At 40.8% G+C, this 15,143-nt stretch overlaps 1 protein-coding gene across 4 annotated transcripts in view; it reads left to right on the forward strand.

The window, feature by feature from the left end:
* Positions 1-15,143, forward strand: part of SLC4A11 (solute carrier family 4 member 11) — a 118,500-nt gene that overhangs the window by 51,407 nt on the left and 51,950 nt on the right. For all 4 annotated transcript variants that reach the window (XM_072406662.1, XM_072406666.1, XM_072406665.1 and 1 more), the window contains exon 3: positions 8,474-8,632. In XM_072406662.1, coding sequence (XP_072262763.1) covers positions 8,474-8,632 — 159 coding nt within the window. The remainder of the gene's footprint in view (positions 1-8,473; positions 8,633-15,143) is intronic.

Consider the following 15,143-nt stretch of genomic DNA (forward strand, 5'->3'; position numbering starts at 1 on the left):
CTTGGTCCTGGTATTGAACAGGCTAGAATGACTATATTAATTTATGAGATTTTGACATGGGGCAAGTAGAGATGAAGTTGGTACTTCTCTGGTTCACACGTTCCTTGTCCCTGTTATTGAACAGGCAAGAAGGACTATATTGATGTCTGGGATAGTGACCCAGGCAAGTAGAATCGAAGTCAGAACTACTTGGGTACACATGTTCCTTGGCCTTGGTAATAAACAGGTTGAAATAACTATATTGATGTCTGGGATAGTGACCCAGGCAAGTAGAAATGAAGTTGGGACTACTTGGGTACACATGTTCCTGGTCAGTTCCCTGGCCCTGGTATTAAACTGACTAGGACTGTAATGATTTCTCAGATAGTGACACAGGCCAGGTAGAATTGAAGTCGGAACTATTTAGGTACACATGATCCTTGGATTTGGTATTGAACAGCTTGGAAGAACTATAATGATGTCTGGGATAGTGACCCAGGGGAAGTTGGTACTACTTAGGTAAACATGTTCCTGGTCAGTTCCTTTTTCTTTGGTATTGAACAGGCTACAAGGACAAAGATTTCTCAGACAGTGACCTAGGCCAAGTAAAAGTGAAGTTGGATCTGCCTGAGTACCTGAACTGAAACCTGGACTCCATTAAGGATTTGTTTGTGAGTGCTTGATTGGACCATCACTCTGATCTGCTACTCCCTGGACTTTTGATTTGATCCACATAACTGCATCAGAACAGCCTCATCTTTTTGTTGATGCCGATGCCATCTTTAAAGAAGAGTTTCCATTTACTGTACTTGGTCAAATGCCAGCCTGTAGATTAGAGGTGTCAAACTCAAATACACAGTGGGCCAAAATTAAAAACTTTGACAAACTTGAAACTGAAATAGCACCCCTACTACAATTCTCTGTGTCAGGAAAACAGTCCATTACAGGGCTTCTGTTATGTTCCAGTGGCTCAAACTCCCTCATCACTGAAATAGCATTGCTACTACAATTCCCTGCTTCTATAAAACAGTCCTATGTGGGACCACACATAGGCAGAGAGGCTGCTGGTCTATAGGAGCGAGTGATGCTGGGATTTGTAAGGGGCGCTATTTTTTAGCTGGGCGACACTTTGCCGTAACCACCCGGCTGTTTTTGGGGGGTTACTGAAAAGTTTGGGTCACAATACAGAAGCTGCCACCTGCCTACAACTTCTTCACACCAAGTTCTGGGAAGAATACTGGTCATGTCTTAATTGTTCAGCTTATCACACTTGCTCAGCTTGTGTGCAAATTATTCTGTCAGCCATTTTGTTGTTGACAATAGTTTTGGTTGGGTTTAGGGATGAAATAAAGAACTTTGATGTAATTATATATGTTGTGTTCTGAGCACAATCTTTATTTATAATGACATTTAAAGTATGGAGTTTCCCCCATCTGCCCACTGCGTTGTCTCCCGGTGTTCTGCACTGCAGGACCTCATGGCTGCACAGTGTACTCTTACAGCTGGTGCAGGGGAGGATAGAACTCTTGCTGATAATGAACCGGGTTTGTATTACTCAGCACTGTACAAATAGGATGAGGAAGAAATTGTTTTTGTAATAGATGTTGGAGGGTTGGCAGACCCCGAGTCTGTGATGTCAGTTTGGATTCACTCTAAAGCAGACTGTTTCGGTTCATTGAGGGAATATACCTTGATTTTCCATTTTTTCATTTTTTATAAAGATGCAGGTTCTTCAATTTTACATCTTATCATTTATCCCAACACTACACAAGATCTATGTTTTATGTTGGATCAATTCTAACTCACTCCCACTAGCTAAAAAAAGCACAGAGACAATAGGAGAAAGCTGGGTTTGCCAAGGCAGTGACATTAAAGTGAACGTGTTTGGGTACATCAAAGGATGGGGAAAGGAAACCTGTCACAAGAGATACATGAAGCTTCCATTCCTTTTACTGAACATGGTAGATGGCCTGGTGGTAATTCCGGTCCTCTTATTTATGTACTTTGAATTGGAGCTCATTTACACTCATGCTGTAAAATCACACTGTTGGCAGCTATGGAGCACACAGCAGACTGATGAAAATTTGTATCCGAAGGACATATATATAGTCAATAACCAGGAATTGTTACTTTTGGCAACTTAGCTACTATCTGACACAGCTGTGTGCAAAAAATGGCCCAGCCTTTCCTCTTGGAGGCAATTCTGCTTCACTCCCAGTAGGTAAATGGAGCACAGAGAAAAGTGTGTGTGCAAGATGACCGGATGACATTAAAGTGAACGCATTGCTTTGTCATTGTATGGGTACAGCAAAAGTTCATTGTAAAGAAACCTGTCACAAGAGATACATGGAGGCTACCATTCCTTTTAAAAATAGTAGATGATTGGTGGTCATTCCAGCTCTCTTGCTTTAGTACAATAATTTAGGTCCTAATTACACCCACAATGTGAATCCATGATGTTGGCAGTCCCTGAGCACACCACAAACTTATGTTGTGTATTTAGAAGTGAAATACTGTTCGAGTGCGGACAGAGGATAGATCTTAAAACATGAATGTTTTGCTTTTTGAAACTGCACCGCAATTTGCTACAACCATGTGCAAAAAAAGGTTCCCAACCTCTTCTATTAGCTTGAAATGGAGATGTTGGGAATGCGGTTGGGTCCACCACAAGATGCTGAAGCACACCATGGGGTCTGAAATGGGCCATACTGTCCTAGAACACGTATGATGACAAGAGCTTTTTATCTTTTGGAATTTGCTTTTTAGTTTTAGGTCAATGACCATAAACCGGTGATCTTGAGACATGTCGGTCAGCTAACATCCAATCAGTTTCTGAGGTCAGCAGGACAAGGGTTTGGGTCCCACAAACATGACTGTGCATCTGCATACTTGTTTTTTCTTCTCTGTGGGTACTTTTCTTGGAATGATCCCTTAGATTAGTTTAAAGCAAATCTGCCTTTCAGGGTGTGAAGCCTCCCTTATCATTTTATAGTTACTGTGTCATATTTTTGATATTAAACCTTTTCGTAATGACTTTTTGATTCTGCTAGTAGCTCTTAATTCCTCCTTCTTGGTGGCAACCATTGCCACCAATATGCCCATGCTCCAGGACCTCTAATACAGAAGCTGCATCTATGAAGGGCTTTCTATGGACCTTCCATATACAAGCCTCTGAGGAAATACTACTGGTCACATAGACAACAACAGGAGCTGCATTACTTTCAAGCCAAGAGTAGACCCAAGACATCATCCACTAGTGTTCCTCTCTGAAGATGGAGCCGAGATCACAGTTGGCCATAGTAAGTCTATCTACCTAATAGACCATCCCCGATAGTGATGAAGTGCAAATTACCTTACTTTATTACAGAAGAGGAGCAATGGTTATCTATATCTTACTTCTGAGGACTGACTATCCTTGAAATGTACCAGCCCTATTTATTCTGAATGATTGCAGCTTCTTTTATATCCTGAGAATGTGTCTTTGTGATTGCCTTTCATCTTAATAACTGAAAGGCTCCCAGGTGCAGAATCTTTTCTGCCTTAGAAATACATGGATTATAATAAGTAACACAGGTGACGACCATGGAAACAAGACAGAGATGAAATGTTCTTCTCCTGACAAATGTGATGCCTTTTATGAGGGGCTTTTTATCAGCCGTACCACAGTCTGTGCTGTTTATGCGCCCGTTCCGTGAATTCCACAATCCCTTTTCCCTAGAGCAGCGCTAAGCAGGCAGGAACAATGCGGGGATAGCGGCGTTTCTGTACCGCTGAACAATAAGCTGCCATTATTTACGGCTCTGGAAAGGTTCCTGGAATGGCTTTCCGCTGTAAGGTGGGAGGTAAATACTGAATGTGAATTCCAAGATCTGCCATCCCCATTTATTGACTTTATTATTTCTGCACCTTCTGTGCAGGGACATTATTATCAGAGTCAGAAATGTTACAAATATATTTATGCGGAGGCCACATTTTATGACAATTGATGAGATTGGTGCTCTGTATTCAGAGAAATAAATCTCCTCACATTTGTTATCTCATCTGAGCTGCCTGGCAGTCAAGCTTATCCCCCGATTTTTAGGTTTTGAAACATGCGTTCAGGAAGTGAAGCCATTAGCTTAACTCTTAAATCTGAATATACTTATGACAAAGTCGTTTACTAGCCAAATGATTAGTATTTCTGCCCGTTCAGTCTTGTACTTTACAAAGTTCTGCAGCACAGAGCAAGAAACCTGAATTTTCTAAGTTGCAGTTCACTAACTCCAATTCATTCCTCCTGCACTATGTGACTGAACAGTGAAGGAGAAGCAGTAGACTTCTCAGCTTATCTCTATCACTCTGCTTTCTACTCCTTTCCGAATGAACAATCAAAGTCAAAACTCTGTTAAGGGTAATGCAAGAGGCAGCAGAGGCATCTGGAGCACAAAACTGGCTGAGGAGAAATGTCAAATTTTTTGATGGTCCCCTTCATCTTGAAAATAAAACTTAAATCAACCTGGTAAATATTAAACCAAATCATAAGGCCCATAGATTTCTCTCTCGTTCAGGGTGCGCTCAGGTAAGACTTTAAATCTTGCAAATGGCATGCAGGTTCTCCTTTATTACAGATGATGCATATGCAGACCCCTGATGTCATATGGGTGAACAGGTTAATTCCCCCTGATCATCATTTGCAGTTAATAACTCCATAAAGCAATATAAAATTAAAATTTAATAAAGAATCATAGACGGTGTCTCCTAATCATAATATGCATAATCTGATTCTGGGAAGGCACAGCTGGGAATACCTCCCACGCCTGCCTCTTCCCCGCCACCTTCAAAGCTCCTTATCCTGCTACATTTCCAGACCTTATTTGGCCTACTTGCTCAGCATTTCCCCACGTTATTTGCACTAATTACATGTCAACTTCTTTGATCGCCCAACAGCCTGTCTAATTAGATGATGGCACTCATTCCCCATATATGGAATCTGCGCTAAATACATAACATTAATCATCTTCAGGCACATTTTAAAGTCAATGTCTATGTAATAAAGTTATGTTTAATTAGAGAGAATTTCAGGGAAAGTCCTTGAAGTTTTGTACTTTTAGTGATGTCATTGTAGTTTTGTGAAATGATGGGTCACATTGTTGGTGGCGTTACGGATCCCAGATAATAACCAGGAATTGTTGCTTTTGGGAACTTAACCACGATCTGCAACAGCCATGTACAAAAAACGGTTCCTAACTTCACTCGTTGGAGGCAATTCTGCTTCACTCCCAGTACCTAAATGGAGCACAGAGACCGTAAAGAAAGGTGGGTTTGCCAAGGTGGTGGCCAAAGTTGTAAGTGGTGTTATGGATCCCTATTGAATGGATAGGATGTGTTTTTTGGGATGTGCTTCATCCCTAATAAAGGAATGGTCGGCATTCTTCTCAGTGTAGCTGATCCCAGGGTTCCCTGAGCAGTTTGTGCCTCTCAGATCAGTTAAACTGACACCAATGATCTTTTTGGCTATCTGTAAGGATGGCCAGTGTTCTCCCCAGCTCCTTTTAGCTAGATGCACCACCCGACACTTTTCAGGAACCATCCCGGCTGTTTTTGGGTGGTTACTGATGAGGTGGGTCAAAATACAAGGGCTACCACCCGCCTATTATTAATATTATTATTATTATTATTATTAATAAACATGATTTATATAGCGCCAACATATTACACAGCGCTGTACAATAAATAGGGGTTGCAAAAGACAGATGAATACAGACAGTGACACAGGAGGAGAGGACCTTGCCCAGAAGAGCTTACAATCTAGGAACGATTTCTTCCCACCCAGCTTAAAAACAATACTGATGACAAACTTCCCACTGACCACCACGATAAAGTACTGTGAGCTGTGGTTATAGTAATTATACAGAGCCGGTTTTATTAACTCTTTATTAACACTGGAGAAGATAGATGATCATGGGAGAACCCGGGTTATCCAGCAAACCTGGGATGTTTTTCTGATATATATTTTACTGGATCACTCTCCAATGGTAGTCTATCTTCTCCAGTCTTGGAGAGCTTTAATAAATCAGGCCATTTGTCTCATGGCTGGAGCTAATGATAGAGTTTGAGCTTCATGCAGACACCACCAACTGAGGCTCATTGAGGGGACCCGTGATTGAACAAGACAAACCTTTACCGGATTGCTGTGTTATCACTCTGATAAGCCAACACTAAAGGTGTATACAGCACACACCGTGTACTCCCCAGAAATTTGGGTGGGAAGAAGCTGTAGGTGGACGATTGCTCTTGTATTGTGACCCAACCCTTTAGTAGCCACCTGAAAAGTTCTGGGTGTTACGCCCGGCTAAAAGAAGCTGGGGAGAGCACCGGCACACTTCTCTCCAAAGGCTCAGGCTGAAATCCTGAGTTCTTGGAGAACGATTTGACTTGATGGATGCCGGTTGTGCCCATACTTTACTTCACTTTGCTCTCCAATTTGTCTGTCCATTTCTTTAGTCTTTGCCGCATGGAATCGCGCTCTCACCAGGGTTAAGTTCCTTTTGCTTAGAGTGTACTTTCTATTGCTTGGCACACAGCCAAATGTTGGCACTATACAAACAGATTACCAAGCATTCCTTTTTAGAGATTGGCATTAAGACACAACAATAGCATAATGTTTGTGATATCTGTTCTGCCTCCATTCTAGCCAGCCAGCACATAGCGACACACTCACAGCTGCCCTCGGGACCATTTCACAATCGCCCAAGTGTTTTGTTTTCTGGAAAATAGCTTTTGGTTGTAGGTTAATGTGTGTTTTGGCCCTTAATGATAAAAACTGTTGGCCTATTATTTAGCTGATTAAATCTCAATTCCGCATCTGAAAGAGAGCTGCTGATACTGTATTATTTTCAGTAGGAATAATTAAAAAGTCATAGTGTGTTTTGTGTACTAAAGTGTACCTGTAATTCAGAACACACAGCTCCATAATGGCTATGTTATGGGTGAAGGTTCCTGTGTTACGTGTTCCTCCCTTACTTTAAGTGTTGGCTATAAATCCAGCCTCCATTTACCTTTACCACCCTCTGTGGTAGGAGCTGCAAAAACCATACTTCTCATTCAATCATGAAGGACTGCTGTGGTCTGGGCCCAGTTTTAGTTCCAAGCTGTATATGGAGTGGAATGATATCCGTATGGCATTGGATATATTCGTTGGATGGTGCCAGATGTAAGGCAGCATCCACCTGTTAGAATTTTGTTGTTGGAAAGGATCATTCACAAGCCTTTCCAACGACTCTGAAAGGTGAATTAACGAGCTCTGTACATACAGCGCTGTTCTGCTCTACGGATAGAAGAGGTGGCAGAATGATGGAGCAGCACCCCGCTGTGCTTTTTTCTGGCTTCACTTGCATTGCGTTGTTCATCGTTCGTGGATCCGCCAAGACGGATCTATGAAGGACATCGGACAAGCTCTTTACACACGCCAGATTCTGGTCTGATGTCAGCTCTGAGGCAAAAATTGGATGAGATTTTGTGTATGTAGCCTAAATGTATGGGGGATAAGCTTAAGGCTTATTTGGGGTCACAATTTTCCAAGTTGTTGGACCTCAGGTAAACAGTGCAAAAATGTTCTTGCCTTACAAAAAATATTTGTTATTCCCCCAGTCACATTAAACTTGTGTCCCTCCATACTGCTATCAGGGGAGAGACCACATTCTCGCGTAGTAATTGTCTCCAGGTGACCACCTGTGAGACCATGTTTGCTGGGGTCTTGCAAACCCTTATGTTCTAGACATGTCTTTCTTAACCTTTTTAACATGGGGGAACCCTTGAAATAACTCTCAGGAGTTCAGGGAACCCCTTCTACAATTACTTTATTCCAGCACACAGTATATTAGTGTGATTCTTAGTGGCAAAAATTCGTCTTACCTTGCTGGCTGGTGTAGAAGCCAAAAAGACCATTGGTGTCACATCAACTGTCCTAAGAGTCACATATTTTTCATCGCTACCAACAGTTCTTGATGGTCTGATAGACATATTGGATTCAGCTTCATTGGCCAAGAGTCTAGTGTCCCCTACTCCACCCATTCGAGAATTAGGCTGCATATCATGATGATGGGCCAAGGAGAGTATGACAGTCCAGAAAAGGTTCTAAACCATGCCAGTTGGACAAACTTCCATACTACGATGCCTGGGGATTTGCATTCCTGTGGTCCTCCTAAAGAAACCTGAATTGACTGGCACTTGGTATACATCTAGAAAGAATTTCTAGAATTGAAGGTTTTCCTAAATATTTTCTGAATTTATTTTGTTTCTGCACTGTTGCATTATTATTAAATGCATGTAGATGCAATGCATTTCCCTTAGACCTGCTGTGACTTAACTTTATCTGGTTGCCGCTGAAGATGACCAAAAATAATTTTAGTTTATTTGGTTTCACCTTCTGTTTGTCTCTACTTTCATCCAAAGGATTGTGGACATTTCATACCGCATTATCTTCTCCTGTCTAACATTTATACTTTTTTTCCAGGTTACCTTAAATGTGACACCGATGACGGCTGTGACCCCAAAGAAGAGGAAGGGGGAGGAGGAGAAGAACTGTTTGATACCGTACATTCCTCCATAGTGTCTGGAGAGAGCATTCGATTCTTTGTCAATGTCAACCTAGAAGGACCACAGAGTACCACAGGTGCGTCTGGACTTTTTGTGATCATGTATGCTCTAATTCATGGCTCCTTATCCGTGAAATCTCCGTGGTTGGCCAGATATGCTTACCCGAAGCAATCACTTCTTAGTTTAACCCTTTTATTTGTATTCTGCCCACTGACTTCTAGTTGCATACGCTTGAATATTTGAGCATGATTTTGGCCTGATACCTTAAAGTTTATGTTCACTTTAAGGATTAACTCATGTATCCTCTTAAAAGCAAAACTAAACCACATGCAAAGCATAGCAAATTTTGACAGGTGGGCGGTGATCAGGCAGGTAAGACATACTTGGACTGTCCCTTTCTGCAATAATAACCTGCTTATGTCCTATTGTAAAACTGAAAACGGATTCCATTGCAAGTGAAAGTATTGTAGAAGGTAAGCCTTATGGATTATTTCCCCTGGATATGTAGCCTGGAGGTTGTCCAGTAACGCACAGCTCCTAGCACTGCAGTATCCCTAGCTTTGGCTACGTACACACGTCCGATGATTCTCGTTCCATAATCACCTCAGGGCTGGTATTGGACGAGAATCTGCCGTGTGTACAGCACTCGTCCAATGGGGTTAATGGATCTGTCCTGGCGGATCCTCGAATGATCATAATACAAGTGAAGGGGGTGGCAGCTCGTCCTTTTTCCCCGTTCATTGAACAAAAAAAGTATTGAATGTAAGGGCTCCGTTCATCATCCGTTAAGCCTTGGTTTGTGGGAAATTTCTTTAAACATCCCTTTCAATTGCCATTTTTGGAAGTTGGTTCCCAGCCTTTACCCTTACCTCCAATTTTAGGGGGAAATCAGAGATCTGGTAAGGTTGTTTTTTTTAATGTATGGCAGGAAAAGAACTGTAGTACATCTCGTGCACATTTCCCCACCTCATGACTCCAGTTGCAGCGTTTAGTGGCTGCTTTCTCTATGGGTGTAGGAATTAGGTGGAGCTGGGAACACAGATTGAGACATCTCTTCCTCTGAGGTATACATACCTGCTGCAGGTTTCATTCAGCAATCTACCTGCTGCTGATTTGAGTCTGGGGTGGATTTTCCAGACAGTGAATGTTTGCTATACTCATCGGCAGCATGTGTTCCCTCTCCTTTTATCGAACTCATAATTGCTGTCATTAGCCCGGCCTTTGTCAAGGTTTGCTGCCGTTGTTTTGTTTACTGCTGGGACTTATCTGCCATATGAATTATGCAGTATTTTTCCTCTAATCCCCATGGTGTGCCAGATGGAGAGCACATACTGACACACACTGAGATAATGCACTTCCATTCTGCTTTATTAAAGTGAACCTGTCACAATGGAAATGCGAGAGCAAAGTAAGTCATCTGATGTCTGATCTGCTAATTTTTCTTCCCTGTGGATTTTTTATTACAGTTTGTGACCCTTTCGGGGGAGTTGTTATATTTGACAGGTATCACATAGGAAAGTAAATGAGAGGTAACATCCACAACAAACTACAATAAATTTAATAGAATAAAAAAATGCACTTAAAGTACAACTAAATGTGACTGTCAAATGAATACCAAATCCAGTACCATGTGATCTACTATTGCCATGTGACATATGAGCCCCATAAACAAATGTATTTCCCTACCATTTGCTTTCTAATACCCTCCCGAGCACTGCAGCTTACGATGGTTTCAGAAGCACCATAATTTCTGCCAATTCAGAAAACAGTGGACAAGACTATGTTTGGCCAGTTTCTGATTAACAATCTACAACTGATAGCTACATTCTCTGCCAAATGTTTACATCCCCAAGTAGTGCAAGCAGACACAGTCTACCCAACAGCAACAACGCTGAATTCAGGAACAGTGCAGCATTGTTGCATCTATTACAAAGATTGCATTAGGTACAATATTAGGTATTTGTGGAACTTTGCAGCATTTTTTAGGTGCACTTCTTTAAAAAAAAAAAAAAAAGTTCACAATTTTTTTTATTATGTAAGGACGTTTTTATTACACGTTTATGGTAAAAACATAAAAAGCTAAAAAGACTTGGTAGATCAAAAATAAATAAAACAATAAATGAAGGCTTATTCACATTTTTCGATGGACAAAGCTCATAAAGTGCCAGTTTATAGCAGAGCCAGATAATATTATTATTATTATTATTACTACTACTACACAGTATTTATATAGCGCCAACATATTATGTAGCGCTGTACAAAGTCCATGGTCATGTCACTAGCTATCCCTCAAAGGTTCCCTACCATAGTCATATGTCATGTCAACTTTTTTTTTTTGGTGGGGGGGGAGAGGGGAAGCCAATTAACCATGTTTTTGGAATATGGGAAGAAACCATAGTACCGGGAGGCAACCCACACAAACACTGGGAGAACATACAAACTCCATGCAGATAGTGTCCTGGCTGAGATTCCAACCTGAGACCCAGCGCTTCAATGGCCAGAGTGCTAACCACTGAGACACTGTGTTGCCAATATTATAAGCTTTCTTCAATGTAGTTGGAGTTTGGCTTTAGTTATTGTCGCTGGCGGCCACTCCTGGCCATACACTGGGCTGTGTGGAGGCTTCACATGGAGAGCTTCTTGTGAATCCCTTGGAGATCGCTGGCTAGCGGCAGGAGGTCTGGAGTTCATGGAGCCATGGCCTGGACACAATAGATGCCGCTTTCCTTATGACAATGCAGCGGCTTGTTTATGAGTAGCTAGACAATACAGACAATGGCCTCACCTCTCTTAACTCAGACTCCGCACCCTTTGATGTGTGCTGGAGAGGTGGGGGGTCCCAGGCTGTACATATCTCTATACATTTAACTCCTTGTCTCTGCAATATCTTAGGATATTCACCAATGTATATCATTCATATGTATGTGGGAATCATTCACGTAATCAAGTTACCAATATATCAGCATTGGGTACGTTCCAAGATCTGGTTACTCTTTCTTATAAAGGTAGAACAGCAAATGGTCTGTGATCAACACTGGATCAGAAAACAAAAAACCCTTAGATTATTAATAAACAGGATTTATATAGCGTCAACATATTATGCAGTGCTGTACATTAAATAGGGATTAGACCTTTAAACCCATGGCGGAGTGGTCCTTGTCTTTTTTTTTTTTTTGTGCACTTTATGAAACTTTACAAACTTTATAAACTTTACAATAATATTTTTGGTAAGATTCCATTAGATCTTGAAAATAAAAAAGTTATTCAGATCAATTTGCCATATGTACTTCCAAATATTCCACAAACAACTTTATTGAAACCAAAGGAATTTTTTAATCTCAAAATGTGGATTCTTTTCTTTTAATACAAAAAAACATACTATATATAATGTTTTCTTTTAATGGAAATTTCACACTTTCCATTTTTCCTGGTGACCGGGAAAGAAAGCGACAGGAAATCCAAATTCTGGTGGTTGGAAATTTTCCAGCGCGGACACCTGTTCCTGTGACAACGAAGAGAGAATTTCTCTCATCTGGAAGAGATTTCCTGGGGAAATAACCTGACAAGAGTTCTGGCCATTCTCCAAAAGAGCTATAAATATACTTTAAATTATCAATTATATATATTTTTTCATTAAGTGCGATCCTTGTTTTACACCTATACATTTATTACATGAAAAATATCCCTAGAGCCCTATGGATTTAATCCAAAGGGATGGCACAACCGTAACTCACACTGCTTTTTCATTAGGACCTCTGCAATGGGGAGTCGTCGTTGGTTCACATGTGTGTATTTGTCTGTAGTCTTGTGGTATTGAGCCCTGGAAACATCAGGGTTTAGTGGTAATCAGAAATTGAAAAGTGTGAAATAGGCTTCAGGGCCCATTTAAATAGGTTGGTGGGGGGCATTGTAATGAACTTTCATTGGCCACCATGGTCTACTTATAACACTACAACATTAGAGCTCAACCCAGACTTTTTTTTAAGGGTGAGAAGAAGTAGGTGGGTGGCAGACCTGGTATTGTGACCCAACTGTTAAGTGACCACCCTAACAGTCAGGTGGTTACTGAAATGTGCCGCGTGGTGCGCCCAGCTAAAAGGGGCCGGGGAGAACACTGAACATGTAACACTCCGAGCTATTTGTGGACGTGTTTTAGTAACACACTTTCTGCAACACAAATATTCTGAATAGGCTAATTTTTTTTAATTTTGGAACAATTCAGATACTACCTGAGTTTTGAATTGACATGGCCGCATCCCATCAATATTTAAACCACAAGAATTGGTGAATAACTAGTATAAATGAATAAATATTAAAAGCATTGTACACCAATTTAAATCTCCATATGGAGCAACCCCGTTGGGGTGTTCCAAATTTCAACGCGTTTCATGGAAACTAGTCTGCTTCCTCAGGAAAAAAGATCTATAATTACAGAAAATAAACAATACAACCGGTTCAGTAAAAATGAATGTACACAACAGATCCAAAAACGCAGCAATCATTGTACAGTGTTATATTAATCAAAAAACGTAACTCACATGGATGTCTTAGGTGCAGATTACCAACTGAGGATCTCTCCCACGTAGAATGGTAGGTAGGATATGGGTGGAGCAGCAGCAGGGGAGGAATTAGGTTCTAAAGAAATAGCTTCTAGATAATAACAGTTTTTAGCAAGACATAATAAGTCCTCCAATTGACCTACATCTTATTAAATCAGGGAAAATAATTATCTGTGATTCAAGAATCAGGTACTTTTAGTTTGTTTAATTTGGTGTTACCTATGTGAAATCAGTATTTAAAGTATATAAAAAAAATTACTTATAAAATTATATATAATATATGTGGAAAGTTATATGATGCTGAGCAATTGTAGATTAAACATCACCAAATCGTGCCAATTAAGTCTTCTCCTATTGCTTGATAATGAATAAATAATATGTGTACACCCAAAATCATGCCATATTTAAAATATAATTGTCCTAAAACAAAATAATTACTAATTACCTTATTGTTGTTGTGCAAAGTGAACATCTTGACTTACTTAATGCAGACCCTCTAATTTTTTTTTTCAACTTTTTAGCTTTCGCTGTGATAAAATAAGGAAAATCTACCAAACCACTCCGGGTCACTTGGAAATGTATCCTCACGTCCCCATTTCACGTTTCTGGTTTGTGATTTGCAGCCTGTATTGAAACAAGTGCAGTGCTCAACCCAGAATTTTTTTAAGCCGGGTGGGAAGAAATTTTAGGTGGGTGGCAGCCCCTGTATTGCGACCAAACTCTTTGGTAACCACCCAAAAACAGCCGGGTGGGTGCTGAAAAGTGCTGGGTGGTGCGCCCAGCTAAAAGTGCCTGGGGAGAACCCTGAAGTGACTAGTTGCTAGTAGATTGTCCCATTAACAGGCCCAATAGTCTTGAACTAATCTGACGTTTATGACCCGCTATAGACCTAGCACATGTGTAATGTTACATTCCAAATTCTGCACAGTGCTGCAAATTCATGTGCGAGTGTCCTAATCTACCCGGCAATCTCCAATTCTTTTCCGTTGTGGTTATGGCAGAGTTTTTTTTACCTGTGACATGAGCGAGATAAACATTGCACACATTGCAAAACAGCCTGCGGTGCAGCATATGACCAGGGGCCCCGTCAGGCCACGCCACTTATCCACAGGACCTTTATATATAGTCAACCTCCCGGGGCTTGTAAAAGTTTTCCTTTTGTACAGGAGGAAATGTTTTTTCAGCACTGTATTCCTTTACCGCATCTTAGAGCCGGCAGATGTCTCTGGAATGCATTGTGATTTGATCTTATATTTGTGTTCACTTTATACATGGCGTAGTTAATGGGGACCTACAGGGATTTTCTATAGAAAGGACAGCAGGAGGCTAATACAATATGCTTATAACACTTCTGTTCCATTTTCTAAAATACGACTGTCCAAACACTATACCAGGAATGCAGCTGTACTTAGTTACATAGTTAGGTTGAAAAAAGACGTAAGTCCATCAAGTTCAACCACTAGCGAAATAAACATATGTCAGATATAAAACCTTATAGGACATAGTTGGTCCAGAGGAAGGCAAACAAAAAAAAAATTGCTCCAACGGGAAAAAAATCCTTCCTGATTCCATAAGGCAATCCGATGTTCCCTGGATCAACAGTCTCTGTTATCTTTAAATCCTTAGTACCCAGTTATTTTCTGTGCTTCTAGAAAAGCATCCAGCCTTTTCATAAAGCAATCTATAGTAGTTGCTGAAACTACTTCCTGAGGGAGCCGATTCCACATTTACAGTGAAGAATCCCTTCCTTATCCAGAGATTAAACTTCTTTTCCTCCAGACACAAAGAGCGCTTCCCTGTGCTGTGTAATGATCTTTAAAGTGAATAAGTTGCAAATGATCCCTCAGATAACTAATTCCATTGACAAAATAGCAGAGACGGGAAGGGCAGGATCTGGGAGCTCTGCACAATCACTACTGCTGGGCTTCACTACTGCTGGGCTCGGGAAAAGGATGACATGAAGAAAATTATCACGACTTGTTCCTCTCGCTGCCCTTGCCAAAATATTTTTTGGGCTGTTCTTTAATG

The sequence above is a fragment of the Pyxicephalus adspersus genome, chromosome 3 (assembly GCF_032062135.1).
Source record: "Pyxicephalus adspersus chromosome 3, UCB_Pads_2.0, whole genome shotgun sequence".
NCBI lineage: Eukaryota > Metazoa > Chordata > Amphibia > Anura > Pyxicephalidae > Pyxicephalus > Pyxicephalus adspersus.